The sequence below is a fragment of the Hyperolius riggenbachi genome, chromosome 6, assembly GCF_040937935.1.
Source record: "Hyperolius riggenbachi isolate aHypRig1 chromosome 6, aHypRig1.pri, whole genome shotgun sequence".
Classification (NCBI taxonomy): Eukaryota; Metazoa; Chordata; class Amphibia; order Anura; family Hyperoliidae; genus Hyperolius; species Hyperolius riggenbachi.
In genome coordinates this window covers 58679968-58702088 of record NC_090651.1, presented here as the reverse complement: position 1 = coordinate 58702088, position 22121 = coordinate 58679968, and the positions used below count along the sequence as shown (strand labels likewise).

General features: G+C 44.6%; 1 protein-coding gene across 5 annotated transcripts in view; it reads left to right on the top strand.

The window, feature by feature from the left end:
• The window catches only part of PATJ (PATJ crumbs cell polarity complex component), a 396175-nt gene that overhangs the window by 94184 nt on the left and 279870 nt on the right, over positions 1 to 22121 (top strand). For 4 of the 5 annotated variants that reach the window (XM_068239365.1, XM_068239367.1, XM_068239364.1 and 1 more), the window contains exons 19-23: positions 8454 to 8663; positions 10499 to 10591; positions 13717 to 14016; positions 16590 to 16695; positions 18982 to 19108. In XM_068239365.1, the coding sequence (XP_068095466.1) occupies positions 8454 to 8663; positions 10499 to 10591; positions 13717 to 14016; positions 16590 to 16695; positions 18982 to 19108 (836 nt within the window). The remainder of the gene's footprint in view (positions 1 to 8453; positions 8664 to 10498; positions 10592 to 13716; positions 14017 to 16589; positions 16696 to 18981; positions 19109 to 22121) is intronic. The other variant, XM_068239368.1, reaches the window with a different exon arrangement.

Genomic DNA, 22121 nt, shown 5'->3' with positions numbered 1-22121 from the left:
CAATAATAATTCCATTTTTATTTTGTATAGCGCTTTTCTCCTGTCGGACTCAAAGCGCTTGCGAGGCAGCCACTAGAGCGCACTCAGTAGGCAGTAGCAGTGTTAGGGAATCTTGGTGCTCGCTTACTGAATAGGAAGAGCCAAAATTTTAACCCAGGACTCAGAGGCAGAGCCCTTATCCAGTACACTATCCAGCCACTATACAGTTGTCTGGCAGCTCTGCTGATCTATCGGCTTCAGTAGTGTCTGATTCACACACATGAAACAAGCATGCAGCTAATCTTGTCAGATCTGACAATGTAGGAACACCTGATCTGCTGCATGCTTGTTCAGGGCCTATGGAGGAGGTTAAAGTAAACCAGAGACGATGAAACTTACATTTTTTTTACATACCTGGGGCTTCCTCCAGCCCCATCTGCACGGATCGCTCCCACGCCGCCGTCCTCCGTCTTCTCCATCTTCATTAACGGGTCCTGTACGTTTGGCCAGTTTCGCAAGCGCAGTGTGCTCCCTCCGTCTCTCTCGGCGGAAAATAGTAAAGCGCAGGCGCTGGAGAGAGATGGTGAAAGCACACTGCGCATGCTCAGACTGGCCGAGTTATGGGACCCGTTAACGAAGACTGAGGACGGCAGCGTGGGAGCGATCTGCATGGAGGGGGCTGGAGGAAGCCCCAGGTATGTATCAAACTTTTAAGTTTCGTAGTCTCTGGTACACTTTTTTTTTAAGCTTTGTTGCGGTGTCCTTCTTGCATAGAGTACCACATTACTTGTAATCACCTGAAACAGGAAGTGGGGGGGATCTCTCTGACACATGTAAACAAAAATAGAACCCTCAGAGGTTCTCCTAACCCTTCCCTACATTACCTCACAAAAAAAAAATGTGGGCTCGGGCTGGAGTTGCACTTTAAACATGCTGCCGTTTATCTCAAGCACTGGGGCTGCTATTTTCCCATGTCATTTCTATGGTATTTTTAGAGCATCGTCAGCCCACCTGGAGCTTGAGAAGTGTCATCAGAGCATTCATCTCTGCAGCTGCAGAACAATAAATAACTTTCCTCAATAACTTTATTTGATATAGATTTATTTATTTTTTTCCTCCAAATTCCAGGCTCACCCCACCTGGCAGAGCGACTCCCCCTCCATCTCTCCGTTCCTGCGGCCCGGCGTAACCACATACCATGACAGATTATTATAGAGATCTGTTTATTTGCCTTACAGTTTCTATCAGGCCTGCGTGCCTGACATTCCAGCTGGCCGATCTGGTTTCAGAATAGCCGGCACAGTGAAAAACCGGGGAATGAGAGCTCCCAACTTTCTCAACAGAGTTTATTTAAAGACCTTTTTTTTTTTTAATCTGCTGGCACTTCCTGATGGACAGATGAAAAATAATCAGTATTTTCATAAGAGAAAGATTAAAGGAACTTGAAATAAATCTTCCCGGATTGTCCAACTGTCAGGATTTTATTTTTTGTCTGCCAAAGATCATTCACTTGTCATCTTTCTGCTGATGTGTGTGCAAGATTTACCATTTTCTTGCATTGGATAGCATTTATTGTTCACTACAGGAATATACTGGGGGTCAGGGTGCTTTCTATTTCTGTGTTTCTCTTGCACTTCCAACGGCCTTATAGTTGGGATGGTCAATGAGATGCAAATAATTCTAAATTGATGTAGGATTATGCAAATTTGGTATGAAAACTTAGTGCACCTGAGGTGACGTGACCTGATGCAATAGACATATGCATGTACAGTGCCAAGCATACAAATAACTAGGCTGTGTTCCTTTTTATTTTTCTGCCTGAAAGGGTTAAACATACAGGTATGCAAGTGACAGTTTCTCTCCAGTTGGAACTCAGTCAGACTATAGCTTAACCCTCGCAGATAAGATATTTGCAGCTATAAAACTCTTACTTAGCAGAAAACAGCCTCTGGCTGAAAGGGATACATAAAAAAAGTTTATAGGTCATATATTTTAGCTCTGGGACATGGAAAGACTGTGTCATTGAGTAGAGACCATAAAACATTAAATCTATTTTTTGTTTTTAAACATAAAATAGAAACTATGGTATATATAAACAGACATTTTTGGAGTAGGAAGATAGTTACAATTATTTTATCATCAGTTGATGAGGGTCACTTTAAGCAGCTTGAAAATTGACCGTTTCAACTTGGCTAAATTTGATTGGTCCTTTTTCGAGCTACATTTATTTGCATAAAAAAAAATTGCATAATCTTGCGTCGGCATGCATGTCATTGTCCATCCCATCTCCATGTAGTATTCACCTTGGTGGTTCAGGGTGCAGGAACTGCAATTCTCGTTGAGTTCTACCTTATCAAGCTACTCAAAAATGGTGTTTCTTTCCCTTTTTTTGGAGAGATTTATCTGACACCTGTTAGACCATGAAGTGAAAAAAATTCCCCCAGATAGGGGCACAGACAGCAATAAAAGCCAAATAAGGTTTAATTGATTTCATCAATATCTAGAATTAAAATACAATAGATTTTACTCCTACAGTTGACCGACAAAAAAGGAGTAAGACATGTTCCTGCATTTACTACACTGCTCCTCTTTATTCTGATCATAGTTTGCTATATAAAATGTCCTTGGGCTGTGTGATCATTTATATAAAGCATTTATCACGTTACAGAATTTGTATAGAGTGCGGGGTGACTGCTGTCTTCTGCGGCCTAGTCTTCCTCCCATAGATGAGCTCAGAAGCGATCAGGGGTGTCTTTACAAACCACGTGGGGAACGTGTTCTTTGGAAAAGAGAAAAAGAAAAAGGAAAAAAAGAAAAGTGTCCTTCAGTATTTTGTGCTGCGCGCATCACAAAAGTGACGCGACCCGCAGCTGCATTCGCAGGGAATTATTGATCGTTACTGCCCTCTCTTGGCCAATACACATATATCTTCACGGAGAGAATATTCTGAAGTTCTCCTGACTCAGCAGATGTGCTCAAGTTTTCCATCAACCTAATGGATCAATTCAGTCTACTCCGAGACACGTCTGTTTAAGCCACAGAATAGAAGCTGCAGCACTTTTCTCAGGGCGATTTCTTCTCTGCAACCCCCCCCCTCACTTCCCCTCCTCTGCATCGTAATGTTCGCAGAGGACCCGCAGAGGGGGCCGTGTGCCTTTTTTTAAAGTGCCGCAGTCTATTTGCGGAGTGCTCTAGAGTGGAAGTATAGGTTTAAATCTCGGCTAATGAATGCTAATTTTAATTGATGGATGTACATCTAGATCATTTAAGTCTTCGAGAAGTTTTTTTTTATTTTTGCCCTACGGGGACGCGGCTGCAGGATCTCCTGAACGCCCTTGACATGGGCTGCGTCACGGGTGTAAATTTCCACGACTCGTCTCGGGATGACATTGCTGCAGAGGAGGACACAGAGGAGGCCGGTGAATAATGCATCGTTTGCACTGGAGACTTTTCTGCAGTCCGCAACTAGTAGAAACATTGCGAGGCCTTATTATGAATGCAAGAATACAGCATTGCGCACATGCATTAGAGTAGCTACATTGGTTGCTGTGGGAGACTGCCTTTGACCCACCCCTCATTGCCTTTTTAAAGAGAACCAGTCTCAATGCTGTATTGGTAACCTGATCTAACGTTGGAGTTTTACCAGCCTGGAATGGTATTTGGTATTTTTTTTTTTTTTTTTTTCACTCTTCAGCTCCTGTCAGGCTAGGAGGACCCCAGTAATGTGAATGTACTGGCTGTGGTCAGTGCCTCTAAAGCCCTGTATAGGCCCAACTGATGTTACCCGTCAGGAATCAGGTGCTGATCCCCTTGGGTGACATTGCTGGGCTGGACTGCACACATGTCAGCTGTGTATCTGTGTTGCTATGCAAGCAGCGCAGTGGAGCAGTGTGAACAATAGGAGCGGCAGGGAATTGGCGTTGCTGTTGTTGAGTCAATCTGTCCAGCGGATCGTTTGCGGGACACACACACACACACACACACACACACACACACACACACACACACACACACACACACACACACACACACACACACACACACACACACACACACACACACACACACACACACACACACACACACACACACACACACACACACACACACACACACACACACACACACACACACACACACACACACACACACACACACACACACACACACACACACACACACACACACACACACACACTGCTCCTGTGAGCCGCAATGACCTCTGGGTCACAATGCTGGAAAGAGAAAGATCTTTCTCTCCCAGCATGCAGGGATCACAAAACCACCTTGGGCATGATTTACAAAGCTTTTTTTTCACCGGTTTTTCTCTGTTCACCTTATCTATGTTACTTTTTAAGCACCCAAAGACCAAAAATGTAATATAATTAAGGTAAGAAAAGTGATATTGAAATTAAGTTAATCAGGAACAACTTACTTTGAGTTATTATTTTGCTTGTAAATGTGCTGAAATTTTATTTTTATTAATTAGGGGATTATTTTGTGATCAGAGCCCCTTGTGTCTTGAAACAAAACAGTGCATTGAACAGTGTGTCCCATCTGCCCCCCCGAGGAATCGCCCCGGTATCTCACATTGGTGCGATGCAGCAGGGGCGACGCACCGAATCGCTGCTGCCACCTTGCAGTGTGAAACCGGCCTAAGTGTTTGGCAGCTGACCGGGTCTTTCATGATCATATAAGCTAACAGTCTAACAGGCCGTCATATGGAGCTCAATAGCGCTAATGGAGCATACATACCAATATACAGGAATATATAACTATAGGAAATGTTTCTGATACTGAAACCAGGATACCGGATACCAGTTGCGAATAAGAGCGGGCACATAAAATTACTTGACTTCATTGCACTTGCAGGACACCCTGCTTATGCAAATGCTGACTAGATTAGTCAGTATTTGTCTAGGTGAGACTGTTAGTGCTTCAAAAAGACCCCCTGCACCTCTCAGTGAACAATCAAGATGTACCATGTTTGCAAAAATTGTTGATAAATTGACCACCTTTTACTCACCTATTTTCTTCATCCAAAACCAGTCATAGGCTTAGTCCTAGGGTTTGCTTGTTACCTCTGTTCCTTGGGTTAAGACCTTTATTTCTGTTCAGAATACTGAGAATTACTGTTATCAATGGATGCGTTTGGATTTATTCACCTGACTTCCATCGGTTGTCCTTCTGAGATTCTTTTTTTTTGTGACTCGCTTTTTTTCTTAATAAGTATCCATGTTTGCAACTGATGTTCCAAAAGTGTCTGTGGACAGACAGAACAATAAATCCACCTGCCTATTTCGTATAGTTCTTCTCATGCTGCCAAAATGGCTCTGCCACATAAAGGCTTGAACTGTACAAGTGGTCTTAGGCCACACTGCAAATCCGATTTTCGATTCAGATTTTCCCTGGATGCTATTAAAAAAAAACAAAAACAAAAAAAAAAACGCAGCATGCAGTACCGATTCAAATTCAGAATCCTATGTGAAAATCGATTAAAAATTGGAATTGCATGTAGTGTGCAAGAGGCCTAGGCTCTTGAAAGGCATACATATGAAATCGGCGACAGGAGACTTGGGCACAGGATACAGCCGGTATATGGCTGATCCTGCTGCTGCACAAGTCCTGGCTGCGTTAATTACTATTCCCCCTCCAGGCCGCCATGGATAGTGGGGAATGATATAATTCAGCTTCCAGCTATTGCTGGAGGCCGAATTATTGTGTTTTTGTTTTTTTTTAAAAAAGCAACTTCAGCTGCGTCTTCTGACGGAGCCGACGTTACTCACTGAGCGCCGCGATAGCTGTAATTCCTATTACAATCTATGGTGGCGTCGGCTGCGCCAAAATCTACCTGCACTGAAAAGCACTTCTCTGCTTGATAGCATCCAGGGAAAATCGGAATCGCAAATTGGATTTGCAGTGTGCAGGGGGCCTGAAAGACTTTTTAGCCAAAAATAAACCTGGTAAGTAGAAGTTTTTATCATGAAAAAGTTATGACTTACCTGGTCTTTTCACTCCAGCTCACCCCCTTCCCTTGGGTGCGCTGGCTTATGGTGCATAGCCCCGCCTCCTTGCAGACTAGTGCCATGCCGCTCTCTAGAAGAGTGCCATGGAAGCACCACAGCATATCTCTGCAAAGAGGCGGGGCTACAAGCCAGTGCACACGGGTCTGGGGGTGGGGGCCGGGGCTTTGGAGAGAAAAGACATTAAACTTTTTATGAGAAGGGGATACATACAATGTTTATTTTTAGGTTGAATAGTCTCTTTAATATTGAGGCATTAGTAGTAGATCATTTAAGTTCTGCCAGCTTTGAGTTTATCAGCAGTTTGTGTTACAGTAGTTTTACTGTGGCATAGAACTAGATTTCACACATCAATGAGCCTTGTACAGCCATGTATAGGTTGCTGATTTACTGGGTGTCCCTACTTGAAATATGTTCTATAAGTATGAGCTGCTGCACACAGGAACACCTCACAACACTTGATTTTATGGGAAATCGCATTGCGTCGCACAGATGGTACTATGGCTGTCTCATTGAGATTAATGGGCACTGTAGGGGGAGAGTGACGCATTGCTGTAATGTGCAAGGGGCTTTAAAAGCTTGACAGTTATTTTTCTTTTTGGTACTTAAAAATGCAAATTGGCAGATAATGTTAAATAGACTCCTCTATTTTTATTATGTCTCAGATCTTCATCCTCAGGCCGGTAAAGCTACTGCCTCTTTTCCAGGGGAGGCTGCGAGCAGTGCATTTACCGCTTAGCAGCTGCTCCCGTTCACTGGCTGGGTGCAAGGCCACGCCCGATGCGGGTGGTGTACAGATGACCCCCAATGGAGTTGTCGCAGTTGCAGCGTGAGGCAATATATTGCCTCCGGGTAATGCTACCACATGTCATTTTGTGCTTGCGGATGGCAGCCGGGAGGCTGAAGTACCTCACAAGTGTGCAGCTCAGCCACCCGTGGAAGAGAGGCCTTGTGCTTGCTCGGTTTGCTGCTACCACATCACTATTAAGAAATGACTATTCACTTATTGCCTGATTAAGCTTATCCCTTGAAAGGTGCCAAAGAAACTAGTTCAATGTTATTTACTTCACCTGTCATTCAATTTAAAATTGTGGCCTATCGGAGAACTTAAGTTTTTACATTAACTCTTTATTGCTTTATAGGTTTCCTTTAAACTTTTAACCTGCTAATAAGTGTTAGTTCGACGTTCTTGTGCTGCTAACTGTGACAGCGGCTAAATATTTATTTAATTGCTGAAATTGCCATTCAAATGGTTTCCGGTCTATGTCCCTGAAATGTGGGTGTATAGTGGCCTATAGTCCATCCTCTGTTTCCTGGTCAGCACAAAGCTATGTAACAAAAATCGTCCATCCCACCTACTGATATGGTCTATCTCCACTCCAACCAAAGGAATTAGTCTTCTGGCTGCTCCGTGTTTCTCTGTAGGTATAAATGTGAACGTTTGTTTATAATCTGGTCACCTGCTGTAATGTCTTGAAGATTATGTCTGAGTAATCCACTGTTCCATGTCTTGGATGCTATGTTAGGCCTGATTCTCTAAGTCCCTAGAGCGGGAGGCACAAGAATCGCCTAAATAGTGAAACATGATCTTTGAAGGTGTCAAATCATTGATCGACTATGAGAGCTCTGTTGGCTGTCCATACACCACAGGCCAGTTTCCGATTTGATTTCAGAATGAAAACACTCTGGAATCGGCCTTGTGGCGCTGCAGCTGCTCAGCCACTATTCCCCGAAATGTAAATATGCCCCCCGGTGACAGTGCAATGGAAACCTCACCTGCTGTAGCGGCACAGACTCCTGGTCTGCTCTGCTATGTACCCTGAGCGTTGCCATGACACATGCACCACCACGTGGCACACATTTACATTTGGGGGGGCAGTGGCTGGGGGTCCGTTGCATTTGTCGGTAGTCTTGATACCGCACACAGTTATCGTCGCACACCAGATTGACCACTTTTGACCAAGCTTTTCCAGTTTACTAGATCGATAGGTTTGACCGATTTTTTTTTTTTTTTTTTTTTTTTTTTTTTTTTTTTTTTTTCTTCCCCTGAAATTGGCTGAATCTGCATGCTTTTTGCGACACCGATTTTCATCAGATTTGATAAAATTATCGCATCAGATGGTCGATCGGGTCGCAGTATCACTAGATATATGGCCAGCTTTAGATCTTACTTTCAGTATGTTTACTAATTTTATCCATTATCTTGAATGATTGCTGAGAGAGAATTGTATGAGAGCGTTCCCCAACAATCGTATCTGTCAATCCTATTTCATCTCTGATTCCTGACTAATTTCTAAAGACCATCGTAGACCATAAGTGCACTGTTAATCCTGTATGGTCACAGTCCTCTGTATGCAGTGTCAGCACTAGAGATAATCACAGGAGAGATGTGTCTGTAGGAAGCTGGGCTGTTGGTCTTTCTCACTGTCTGGTTTCTGGCTCCATCTTCAGGATCCTTTAGATCCAACACGAACGGTGATTGTGGTTCAGTCTCTGGTCGCAGGTGGCGTGGCAGAGGAGAGCGGCCAGGTTCTGCCCGGCGACCGCCTGGTCTTTGTAAATGACAGTTTTATGGAAAATGCCTCGCTGGACGAAGCTGTGCAAATATTAACATCTGTGCCGCCCGGAAGGGTTCGCATTGGCCTTTGCAAGCCTCTGGTGGTAAGAGCTGAATATCAGCCCCTTAATATCTATAAGAAAAAAAAACCCTAAAACATTTCAAACCATTTCATGCAGAAAGGCAAATGTAGAAGTCATTATACAAATTTTTATTAATTTAAAATCACTTTCTCAAATCACTTTCTCAATTGTATTTGTGGCAGCAGAATATTGTAGTACAACGTGCATCTACTATTTTATTACGTGAGTCTTGTGTGAAAATATAAACAAGCTTCTGTAATCAATATATTGGTGACATTAAGAAGATACTGTCAGGAATGGGTGTTTATAAGAAACTGAATGTTCACTCTTTGGACAAAGTTGAGGTTTTTGTTTTTGTTTCAGCACAGCACAGTGTCCTGCTTATTTACCCTTTCTCACCTCTTTGAGACTCAGAGGGTCATGTTGAGGGGTGTCTTAAAGGGGGTTGTAACAGCCACAAATTTAAAAATAATTTGGTGGCCCGAAAATATTTGTAAATCCACCCCCTTTTTATTTATAGGCCCTATTTATCGCCCTCCATTTTTTTCTATTTACATTGTCTGTTCAACTTAAAGGGGAACTGAAGAGAGAGGTATATGGAGGCTGCCATGTTTTTTTCCTTTTAAGCAATACCAGTTGCCTGGCAGCTCTGCTGATCCTCTGCCTCTATTACTAATAGCCATAGCCCCTGAACAAGCATGCAGCAGATCAGGTGATTCAGTGGTTCAGACAAGCTGCATGCTTGTTTCTGGTGTTATTCAGATACTACTGCAGAGAAATAGACCAGCAGGGCTGCCAGGCAACTGGTATTGATAAAAAGGAAATAAATATGGCAGCCTCCATATACCTCTTACTTCAGTTCCCCTTTAACTGCTTAACTGCAGGAACTGTGCAGTGCCAGCAGGATCTTGGGAAGTTTTTTTTTTCTGGGCTACAGTAACAAGCTTATCTCAGAATGGTAAATATCAGGAAGCTTTCAATTTCAGATAAGATAAGGACACTACCACCAGAAGATAATTGAAGTGTTTACACAGTGTGGGAGGGGACAGTAAGCTGTGCCAGTAGGGAGGGAAAACAAAAAACCCTGTAAACATGCTGGATTGATGTCACCAGATGGGTTTTGGGACCCGATCCCTTTGGTGACATCGCTGGGCAGACACTGTACAGACATGGAATCTGCTGCACAACTTATGACACATTCTATTCTATTGGTGGTAGGGTGAATGGTGAGGGGTAAATCCTAAGTGGTTAAACACAGAGACCAATTTGTTACTGGCTGGTTTAGCAAGAGTGTGAATTGGATTCAGATACTTGCAAATGCTCATTAATGACAGAATCTCTGATGCCTGAATTAAGAGAAATCTGGGGGCTGCCATCTCAGGTGCCTTTCTGAAAGTGCCAGTGCCTGTCACATTAGAGTCTGGCTGCACTAGTTGGAGTTTCACACTTGGAACGCCTGATCTGCACTGTCATTCTGGGTCAGTGACTTTGATTAATTAGAGCCAGAGGATCAACACAACCACCAGGCAAGTAGCATTTTCAAAGAGTCCTCTGGGGGCTTCTTTCAGATTTTTTTTTTCTTTTGTGATAATGGATCTATTTAGTTATCTCAGCCAGTCACATGACTTTAAAGCAGCACCCCGCAATGCACGAAAGGTGGTGGGCAATCTAAAATACTTGCTTGGTAACTGGGCTTTCTGCTGCCTTATGGACAACTTCCTCCACATGTTAATAGTGAGAATAACTTACTCCTGTTTCCACATTCACTGAAAAACTTTGTGTTCTGAATATCCTGGCTGGATATGAGGTTAACCTGCATTAACATCTGTATTCTACGTTTTTCTTCCCACTTTTAGAGTGAAATGAAGGAAGATGCAGTGTACATTCCACACATGGGCGAATCTGAGGACAATGTGGATGACGCAACACCCGTGGCAAATCGTTACAAAGTAATGCCTATTTTTGCCTATCCACTTTCACAATTTTGTAATTTTTTTTATAAAGAGCAGTGTGGCCACAAGATTATGATCTTCAACTCAATTTTTGGCATCAATATCTGGCAGATTCAGTCATAATGATCGAATCTGGCAGATACCGGTGCGCAACATGGTCACCTCATCTATCAATTTGATTGGTTTCCGGTTGAAATCCGTCAAAGGGATCGATCGGGCATGCTGAAAAATCTTGGTTGCAAGGGCTCAGTCAGGTGCATGGTGGTAATGGCATTCGGTTTCCTGACGATTTACGACTTTCTCTTTGGTGAACTGCTCATTCATCGCTTCTAATTTAAGTAAATGGAGTTGGCATCTTGGGGTACTTACAGTAGGCTGTCACCTCTGTGTAAAAAAACAAACAGATCACCCCTTTACAAATATGGTGAGCCAAGGTGAGACACATGGAGGCTGACATTTATTTCCTTATAAACTATGCACATTGCTTGACAGCCCTGCTGGTCCTCTACTTCTAATCAGTGATTGGGTCACGAGTAGTCACAAGTCCCTAAGGACTTGAATTTGTGATTTAAATGAGGCTTAATTGCTTCAGCTGTGTTGCTGGATGACAAGGGGTTAGTTACCAATAAGTCCGTCGTCCTCCCTGCGCTCCAAACAGCTTGCACGCATCCTATTGGACGCGTTGCAAGCCTCACTGCGCGCACTCTCTCCATCCAACCGGAAGGAGGAAGTACGCGGTGGTGAGGCTTGAAATGCGTCCAATAGGACGTGTCCAAGCTGTTTGGAGCGTAGGGAGTACGACGGACTTATTGGTAACTAACCCCTTGTCATCCAGCAGTACAGCCGAGGCAATTAAGCCTCATTTAAATCACAAATTCGAGTCCTTGGGGACTTGTGACTGCTCGTGAGCTCGTCGCTGCTTCTAATACTTTGTAGATCCTGAACAAGCATGCAGAATCAGGCGTTTCATACAAAAATCTGACAAGATCAGTTGCGTGCGGGTGTGTGATTCATACACTACTGTCCAGAAAGATCAGCCGGACTGCCAGGCAACTGTTATTGTTTGAGAGGAAATAAATGTGGCAGCTTCTATATGTTTTTCTCACCTTTGGTTCCTTTTAAAGCAGACCTGAACTCAGAACTTCCTCTCTGCTCTAAAAGATATGCAACAGCATAACATTTATAGAAAAATATTTTTGTTACAGTTGATACCAGGGGCGTTTCTAGGTTCCTGGGAGATCCGGGGCACTCCTGGGCACCAAGAGGAAAAGATTGTAGGCGTGGTCATGCCGCAGGAAAGTGGGCGTGGTGATAAGTGGGGCCAAATGTACATGAACATAGCAGTGGTGTAACTTAAATATATTCGATAGGCAGTAGCTCGAATATATAAGCCCCTCACCTGGCTTCTGTCTGTCTTGTTTTCGGCTGGCTGGCCTGTGTGCTGTACTCGGCTGACGGTTATGCTGGGCTGCCTGGCTGGTGGTGATGCTGTGCCGGCCTGGCTTTGCTGGGTGTTGGGCCTGGGGCTTTGCTGGGTGATTTGCTGGGAAATTTGCTGGGGGCTTCACTGGGGTGAGGGCATTTTTGGACACTTTGCTGGGCTGCGGGCTTTACTAGGCTTTGCTGAGCTGCGAGCTTTGCTGGGCTGGGGCCCGGAGGCTTTGCTGGTCTGGGGGCTTTGCTTTGCTGGGGGCTTTGCTAGACTGAGGTGTTTGCTTTGCTGGGGGCCGTGCTTTGCTGCGCTGGGGCCCCGGGGCTTTACTTTGCTGGTCTGGAGGCTTTGCTTTTCTGGGCTGGGGGCTTTGCTTTGCTGGGACTGGCGGCTTTGCGTTGCTGGGGCTTTGCTAGGCCAGGATTTAGGCTTTGCTTTGCTTGTCTGAGGCCCAGGGGCTTTACCTTTGCTGGGAACTTTGCTTTGCTGGGCCCGGGGGCTTTGCTTCAGCATAGGTAGCCTAGGTATAGATGCCTTCAGGATAGATAGCTAGGTATAGGGGTCTTCAGTATAGGTAGGTAGGTAAGTAGGTATAGGGGCCTCAGTATAGGTAGGTAGGTATGAGGTCCTCAGTATAGGTAGGTAGGTATGGGGTCCTCAGGGTAGGTAGGTAGGTATGGGGCTTTCAGTATAGGTAGGTAGGTATGGGGCTTTCAGTATAGTTAGGTAGGTATGGGGCTTTCAGTATAGGTGGCTTGGCTGCGCTGCCCCCCCCCCCTCCTGGTCCCCCCCGCCCGCTCATCTACAAACAGCGGCAGCTTACCTCTGCTTGGATTCCAGCATGGAGTGGAGACCAAAGCCGCAGACCTCTCTCTTCCTCCGGCTGTTTCCCCATGCTCGGTATCTCCTAATGACGCGATTAGCGTCATTACCAAAAACCGGTCACTAGGGGAACACAGGAGGAAGAGAGAGGTCTGCGGCTTTGGTCTCCACTCCACGCAGGATTCCAGGCATAGGTAAGCTGCCGCTGTTTGTAGATGAGTGGGCAGGGGGACCAGCGGGGGGGGAGTGAGAGAGTGCAGGGCGGCCGGAGTTGCTGCGATCTGAGTTCTGAGGAGGAGAGAGTGGCTCGATGGGTACGGGGGCCATAATAGATCCGGGGCACCATGGCAACAGGTTCCAGGCCGGTGCCCCGGATCAAAGGCCCTAACAACGCCTCTGGCTGTTACAAATCCTAAAATAAATCTTCATTCTTTCTACTTCCTGCTTTCATGGAAGCAGACATATTGTTAACATCCTGTGTTTACCAATTTGCATCTCTGCTGTGGCAGTCAGCTGATCAAATTACAACTTGTGATTAGTCACCGATGACACGCTAAACTCTCAAAATACACACACTGTGCATTTCTCTCTGTTTTCCTTCTGTCCTGTGCAAGAGTTCATGCCCACTTTAAAGTGGTGATTGGACTTTCAAAACTTGAGAACAAAGAAGTGGTTATTTTAGTAATCTCTTCATTAAATATATCCTTAAGATTATGTTTGTTTGCAGCAGGTTCTTTAACTTGTCTGGAAGCCTAGCCAAAAGCAGGAAATTATTTTTGGAGGAACCCCCTTTGACAGATTTTTTCACTAATCCCCCAAATTCCTTTCTCATCCCTCCTGTACCATTCTCATGTGTGTTTTGTTGTAGGTGGAGTACAAAGAGGAGCCATTCTTGGAGGAACGAGAGGACTTGGTAGATGATCCATCTATGGTGATGGGGCCAGCTTTCAACCTACAAGGCAACACTGCGGAGGATGGGCAAGAGTCGTGGGAAATGCATGAATTGGGGGCATTTATAGAAGAAAGGGAGATGCTGGTTGACGAGGAGTACACAGAACAGGAAGAGTCTTGTCCAGACATCGACCAGTATAGTCTGAATTATAATGGAATCCCACCAGTTCCTGAGGAGAAGCCCACTTATGCCCCGCCGTGGCTAAACAAGAGCAACGTACGTACAACAATGAGGGCAAATCATCACCCACAAACATGGAATTTAACTATTTGTGAGGTTGTCTGGCTCAGATAATGCTCTGCTATTCTTCCCAACTGATTTATCACTCCACACCCTGTCTGATCCTTCCTCCTTTATGCTCAGATTAGTTCTTAAGTCTATCCCAGGAACATAAAAATGGGCACAAAGTTATTCATTGACTCATGAAATTGCAAGCTTGTGACTGTGTCAAAGCCTTTGCAAATTGCCATGTGATTGAGCGCCGAAAAAAAGTTATTTGCCGACAGTTTGTGAATATTTATGAGCAACCTGTCATGGTTTAAATGTGGGTATTGATCACATTATATGTCTAGAGCGCGTTTTATTGACCTGGGCTTCTTTAATTCAGAACTTCTGGAGTTTTGTTTGTAAATCAGAAGTTTTGGGCGGATTCTTCAAAGCTGGGTCAGTGTAGAGAGGCAAACTGGTTTAATTATGAATGGAAATTTCAGTTGATCTGTAAGCCATTTAGGTGCTTTAAAGAACAAGCGACACCCATGCTAACCTTGATAGAAATAAAAAAATACATATGTAAGTAGATAAATACTACTTGCATAACAGATGTATTGTGCTATCCACGTAATGATTCCTGTGAATTTTATAAAGGAAAAGCAGAAAATCCTATTCTAGGCAGTGGGCATCTTGCCAAGCTAATGCTGACCTCATATCCTCCCTGACTCTTGTTTTCCCCCCTCCCTTCTCTTGCTCATTGTGTATTAATTAACTGCCCTCCTCCCAGAGTCTTCAAACACTCCCACTGAGGTGTATACTAGGAAGTACACTGTCTTATCCACCAATCACTGAGTCACCTCAGCCTTGCTTGTAAACACAAGTAATCAGAGGGTGTTTCTGATAAGCAGCTAGATAGGGAAATAAATGGAAGAGGAGGAATATATTATAGATAAAAAGAACTCCCAGCATTCAACTCTTTGGCACTGTTTGGCACTAGGGCCAGTGCTCCTAAAGTATGTGATAATTACAAACTATAACAGCAGAAAAAAAAGTTTTGAATGCAGGATTAGCATCTTTATCACTTAATACACTCAGACCAGTTGCTGTTGAAATTTGATTTTTATGGTGACAATACCGCTTTAAAGGGAATGTTGCTATATTTTGATTAACCGCATGTTGTGTTTCAGTTGGCATCTTTGGTGATTTCGCCATGGCAAAAGTGCATGTCTTCACCTTGTCCGTACAATATCACGATAAATTTCAGATCAAAAATATGCTCGATTGGTTGACCATCTAATCTCGTTTGAGGTCAGCACAGGGTTATTTTCACTCTACAAACCACACATGTACAGAACTTGCAGAAATGCAATAAATGTATTTGCAGAATTTTGTATGCATCTGTTTTAGGGCTGTGGAGTTTGAGAAATGTTTGGTACCTGGAGTCGGAGTTGGTGGTTTCATCCGAGTCGTCGGATGATTTTTGTACTCCACAGCCCTGGTAAGTAGTTTTCTCCTGGGAGATCAGTTTTCTTCTATTCAAATTAGCTTTTCAGCACTTTGCAACTGAAATAGTACCAAAACGTAGGTAAAAAGGTACTATTAAAATTATTTTGAGTATTTTCTTGCTTGCTGGTGGCTTAAAAGGAATTTTATAGACCACTGAGAAAATATCACCTAGGAGAAAACTCAGGAGAAAGTTAATTGCACATTGTTCCCGGTGTCTTAGTTGGTGGTTTCATAAACTGAGGCGTTAGTCGGATGATTTTTGTACTGACTCCACAGCATTTTTCCCCTTTTATAGCCCTCATTGCACACATTTTTTGGGAAAACCATATGCAACAATGTGATTGAAATGCACCACTAAAGCATGGTGTAAACGCTACAATGAATTTCAGTTTTGTGAAATATGTTTCTGTGATACGTCAGAGGTCAGTGCTGTAAAATGTTAGTGTTGGGTTCTTTGGCTACAGTTATGTAGCTTTTTCCTTCACAGCAAACGCTGGAGACCCCGGGTGTGCGTGATTGTCTGACCTGGAAGTGCCCCACATGCAGGTTACTGGCTTAGATGAATGAATGAACCAACATTTTTCTTGGCTATCTTTTTCTTCCTGCTAGAGCAAGAAAAAAAGCAAGAGAATGTTCAGTTGTTTTTAAAGGGAACCAGAGGTGAGAGGGATATGGAGGCTGACATGTTTATTACAGCCTGCCGACAGTCTGCCGGCAGGCTGATAAGGCTGCTTTTGACAGATCTGCTCAGCGGATCTGTCAAAAGCAGCCTTATCAGCCTGCCGACAGACTGTGCACACAGGGAAACTGTCGCTAGAACTGCCGCCACACGAGCGAGTCTGACGACCTGTTGTTTGCAAGAATCCGGCGTGTATACGTGCCTTTAGCCTCATGCTTATTTCAAGTGTGTGATTTAGACCCTACTGACCAGAAACATCAGCAGGACTGCCAGACAACTGGTATTGCTTAAAAGGAAATACAGTATGGCAGCTTCCATGGGTTTCACATTTCAGGTTCCTTTTAAGAATGCTTGCCAGTAAATAACCTTTTTTTTTATGTTATCTTTTTTTAAGTATGAAGAATCTGTTGATCCAGAGTTTCAGACCATGGCTGCTGAGAACACATATGATACGGAAATACAAAATCCAGAGGATGTCAGCCTTGAAATGGTAGAGCAAGGTAAGTATGCAATCCATATTGTGGACTTCCTGTTACTGTTTACTTATAATACAGTTCAGGCTGTCCCCTATGATAAACAGGTTTTGTTCTGGGAAATGGTTTGCAAGTTAAATTTGTTTGTAAATCGAGTCCTGTGTTAAACATGGGGAAACGAGGATAAATGATTTACCATGGGCAGCATGGTGGCATAGTGGTTAGTGCTTTCGCTTAGCAGCGCTGGGTCCCCGTTTCGAATCCCAGCCAGTTCAGCATCTGCAAGGAGTTTGTATGTTCTCCCTGTGTCAGCACGGGTTTCCACCGGGCACTCCAGTTTCCTCCCACATTCCAAAAAACATACAGATAACTTAATTGGCATCCCCCTAAATTGGCACTAAATGATGCATACATAGACATGTGACTATGGTAGGGACTAGATTGTGAGCCCCTCTAAGAGACAGTTAGTGACAAGACATTATACTCTGTAAAGCGCTGCGTCGGTGCTATATAAATACTTAACTTTCAGACTTTCAAACTCTGGATTTGGACATATTGTAAACAGTTTTTGGTTGTTTTCAATGTGCTTTTAACTACTTGCCGACCGCTCCATGCCAATTGGCATGAACGCGGCGGCAGCCCCAGGACCACTCCACGCCAATTGGCGTGAATGGCCTTCAATGGGGCTAGCAGGAGATCACGCGCATGTCCATTGGAAGGCAGAGCTCCAATCAACCTTCGGTCTCCCAGCGGCGACCGCCGTCTAATATACCTGTACAGCGCTGCAGTCTAAGGCAGCTCTGTACTGGGGACAGCCGTGTGACACTGCTGTCCCCTCTGTGGTCCAGGAAGTGATCGGCTGTCATAGGCTAACGCCTATGACAGCCGATCACACTGATTGGCTGGCGGGGGGAGGGAGGGGTAATATAAAAAAAAAATTAATTTCTTTAAAAAATGTAATAAATATTTATAAAAAACAAACCAACAACTGGGGAGCGATCAGACCCCACCAACAGAGAGCTCTGTTGGTGGGGAGAAAAGGGAGGGGGAATAACTTCTGTGCTGTGCTGTGTTGTGCGGCCCTGCAGCGAGGCCTTAAAGCTGCAGTGGCCTAATTAGTAAAAAATGGCCTGGTCTTTAGGGCGTTTAACACTGCGGTCCTCAAGTGGTTAAAGGGAACCTTAATTGACCAAAAAAAAAGTTTTACTTACCTGGGGCCCCCTGCAGATGGCCTGTGCTTGCGTTGGTCCTCAACGATCCTCCAGTCACCCAGAGTGAGCTAGTTCCGTTTACGCTGACTGGCCTGGCTGCGCATTACCTTGCTCACATCACCGTCGCTGTCTTGCACATGCGCAGTACGAGAAAGTGGTACTGTGCATGCGCAGGACGGCGGCATGAGCAAAGACACGCACGGCCAGGGGCATGCAGGCGCAGTGACCCACCGACTGACCATAAAGGATGGGGGGGGTAGGAGGCTGGAGGAAGTCCCAGGTAAGCCCATATTTAAATTTTATGCTTATACTTTCTGTCCCTTTAAATTATTTATCTGACCCGTTGATCTAGCGGAAAGTTGCATAGTGTGTGTCAAGCATACCCGATGATCTCTAATCATTCCTACCGCTAGACCACAGTGAGCGGTTTTTAAATGCAGTCCAACATGATATACTGCGAGGAGAGGGCCAGCGCATACCACAAATGCTGCATCTGAAATGACCAACAGCTCACATGTGCGGCACCTCTAATAAGCTATCTGCACACTTCGCATTCAATTCATATGCAAATCATATGCATAACTACTATTACCATGCAAACAGGAAACTCAGCAGTACGGGCTCGGAGCAGCTAACCTGGTAGTTACATACTAGCAAAATTATGAAAAGGGGGGTTGCGCATCCCTGATAAACATGATGCAATTGACTGGTTAATCGCTCAGGCATGCACCACCTCTATTAGGCTGAAAATACATGCCCTGCGTCCAAAACAAATGCTACATTTATTATACTATGGAAGAACTTTGGCTTCCACTATAGTTTGCATGCAAAGTATAATATACTAGACACTTGCGCCACGGTGAGGCAGACCTCCGGGCAAATGGCCTAACCTAAATTAAAAACAACATATGTAGAACTTTGGGAGCAGCTAAGCAAAAATGTGTAACTTACATTTTAATGGACAGCGAGGAGAGGGCCAGCGCATACCACAGAGGCTGCATCTGAAATGGCCAACAGCTCACATGTGCAGCACCTCTAATAAGCTTTCTGCACACCATGATATACTGTAAGCTGATATTTCCCATCATCTTCTAAATTGCAGGTAGTGATTTTGTCCTAAAGGAACCTGGAGCCGTGTTTGACCCGGATGCTGTTGCCTTAGCAAAGGACGTCACTAAGGAAAGATATTCCAGCTTTGCAGCTCATCGCAATGTGAAACATCTGACAATGTGAGTATTAATGTGCTTTAGTTCATGTGATTATTAATGTGCTTTATCTTTTTGTCAAAAATTAGCTAGCATCCCTGTGAGACCCTCTTCATTATGTAACTAAAAAGAACCTGAGGTGGGTTTCTGAAATCAATATTAGGACACAGAGGCACATTCTGCAGACTATCACCAGCCTCTGTGTCCTTATAGTGTGCCCCCAGGCTCCCCGCTGTGCTCTGCTGTCCCCACCTTAACAAAACCGCCAGGCTAGCGACGCACAGATTGTCGCTTGTCGGCTGTTTCCATTCAGGCTGCCACTCACCGCCGCTTCCCTGCCTCTTCTCTAGCACGGCTCCCCGCCTCTGTAAGCCAATTGGAGGAAGCTTACAGAGGCGGGAATGGAAGGGATGCAGGCAGGGAGCTGCGCTATACAGGAGGGGGGGGGGCGCGATGGTGAGTGGCAGCCTGAATATAAACAGCCGGCTAATGACAATCTGTGTGTCGCTAGCCTGGTGGTTTTTATAAGGGGGAGGGGGGGGACGGGACAGCAGCGCGGGGGGGGGGGGGGGTTGTGACATCTGGAGGCACACTATAAGGACACAGATGCTGGCCAGTGTATGCAGAATGTGCCTCTGTGTCCTAATATTGATTGCAGAAACCCACCTCGGGTTCTCTTTAAGGCATCCAATGACATTTATTTATGGTTGCAGAACAATGTATCTCCTTTTTAATGTCCAATGTACATAAGCTGTGGATTCTAGTTGTTGTCAGTATACAGGAATCAGTCTGCCAATGGCTTCTTAGCCAAAAGCTTACTGCTTTTCTTCTACGTTAGCCAATACATGGTATCATCCTAATTCAAAACTTGTTGCTTTTACTGATGGCTAACATGGTACAACACTCTACTGCTTTATTTCAGCGGTTGTAAACCTTATTTATGTACGGACCCCTTTATTAGTGATAAACCATTCTAGCTTGCAAGCAAACTTTATGCATGTGGAATTGGGCCAATTTAAATTAACTTCCTCTCTGTTCTGATTGGCGAGTCCTATCTGCTTACAATATGTATTAAATTTGCACACGAGCTGGAATTGTGGCTGTGCACTGTGCATATGCCGGATTCTGACACACACAGTACACAGCTTAAAGAGAACCTGTACTGAGTAAAAATATTAAAAATAAACACATGAGGTAACTTTAAATGAACATTACATAGTTACCTTGCCATCAGTTCCTCTCAGAAGCTCACCATTTTCTTCTGACAATTATCCCTTCCAGTTCTGACAATATTTTGTCAGATCTGAAATATATCAGTTGCTGTCAGTAAAATATCAGTTGCTGTCAGTTATAGCTGAGAGGAAAACTGATGTACCAGGTAATGTCCATGTTTCCCTATGGCTCAAGTGGGCGATGTTACAGTTTAACTGTGTGCTGACCAGAAAGCTGTTATGGGTAATGGCAATTTTCAAAATGGAGGACGGAAAATTCCCTTGATCACAGTGAACAAACAGGACGCGGGACAGGAGAAAGACACTGAGGAGTAAACTACATGGAAGGTAAGTATGACTTGTGTATGCTTATTTTGACTTTTAATTTTCAGTTCAGGTTTTCTTTAAAGAGAAACTCCAACCAAGAAATTAACTTTATTCCAATCAGTAGCTGATACCCCCTTTTACATGAGAAATCTATTGCTTTTCACAAACAGACCATCAGGGGGCGCTGTATGACTGATATTGTGGTGAAACCCCTCCCACAAGAAGCTCTGAGGACCGCGGTACTTTTGACAGTTTGCCGCAATGTAACAAGGTTCAATAGCTGCTTACAGCTGTCTCCAACGGCCAAAACAGCTAGGAGCAGCTACATCACCTGCCAACAGTAAAAATGTCACCATGTAATAAATGTGAGAATGTATGGGGAGAGGAAATATTTTACAATGAGCAAACACTGACTAAATCATTTATACATAATAATTGTAAAAATGAAGCACTTTTTTTTTATTACATTATTTTCACTGGAGTTCCTCTTTAAAGCTGAGCAGAAGGGAGACCGCGGCGCACATTGTTAGTGCCGTATGTGCAGTGTAGCAAGCTGTGTGGCAGAGGCGTCATAGAGAGGGTGCTGCTTTGCATGCTGTGGAACATGATGGGATGTACCAATGGTGCTTGCACAATCTCGCACCAGCTTTACTGATCCTCCCCCTGTGGGAGAATGTAACATGCTAAAAGACCATTGAGACCTAGTCAACCTGCCAAGAATGATGAGCCCCATTATATATAATTTAAATCATTTAGGCAGTTTATATCTAAACTAAGCATAAGCCCACCCATTTAAAACTGGTGCTAGGATTCAGCCGTGACCCCCCCTTCACCACCACCTTGCTATGCCGTAAGCTGCGCTACCCGCCTCCAGCACGCATGGCCACGTTCCCCCTGCACCCGTCCTCCTGCTCTCCAACGTCCGCCCGCATGCCACACATACGCAGTAGCGCAAACACACGGACACAGGAGAAGGAGACACGGACACAGGAGAAGGACGCATGGGGACAGGAGAAGGACACACGGGGACAGGAGAAGGACGCACGGGGACAGGAGAAGGACGCACGGGGACAGGAGAAGGAGACACGGGGACAGGAGAAGGAGACACGGGGACAGGAGAAGGACGCACGGGGACAGGAGAAGGACGCACGGGGACAGGAGAAGGACGCACGGGGACAGGGGAAGGACGCACGGGGACAGGGGAAGGACGCACGGACACGGGGACAGGGGAAGGACGCACGGACACGGGGACAGGAGTTTACTATAGAGGACTGTATCTATATGAAATGTGTGTTCATAGCTCCCAACTGTCCCTCTTTTGGAGGGACAGTCCCTCTTTGGGAACCAAATCCCCCTGTCCCTCTTTCTTCCTCATGTGTCCCTCTCTCAGGACTGATGTACAGATCTATGTGCATATTTGTATTTGTATTTTTCTACTTAAAAATGTGTTTAATTGACTTTAAACTTTACTCCCATCCTTTAAATTGATGCATTTCTTA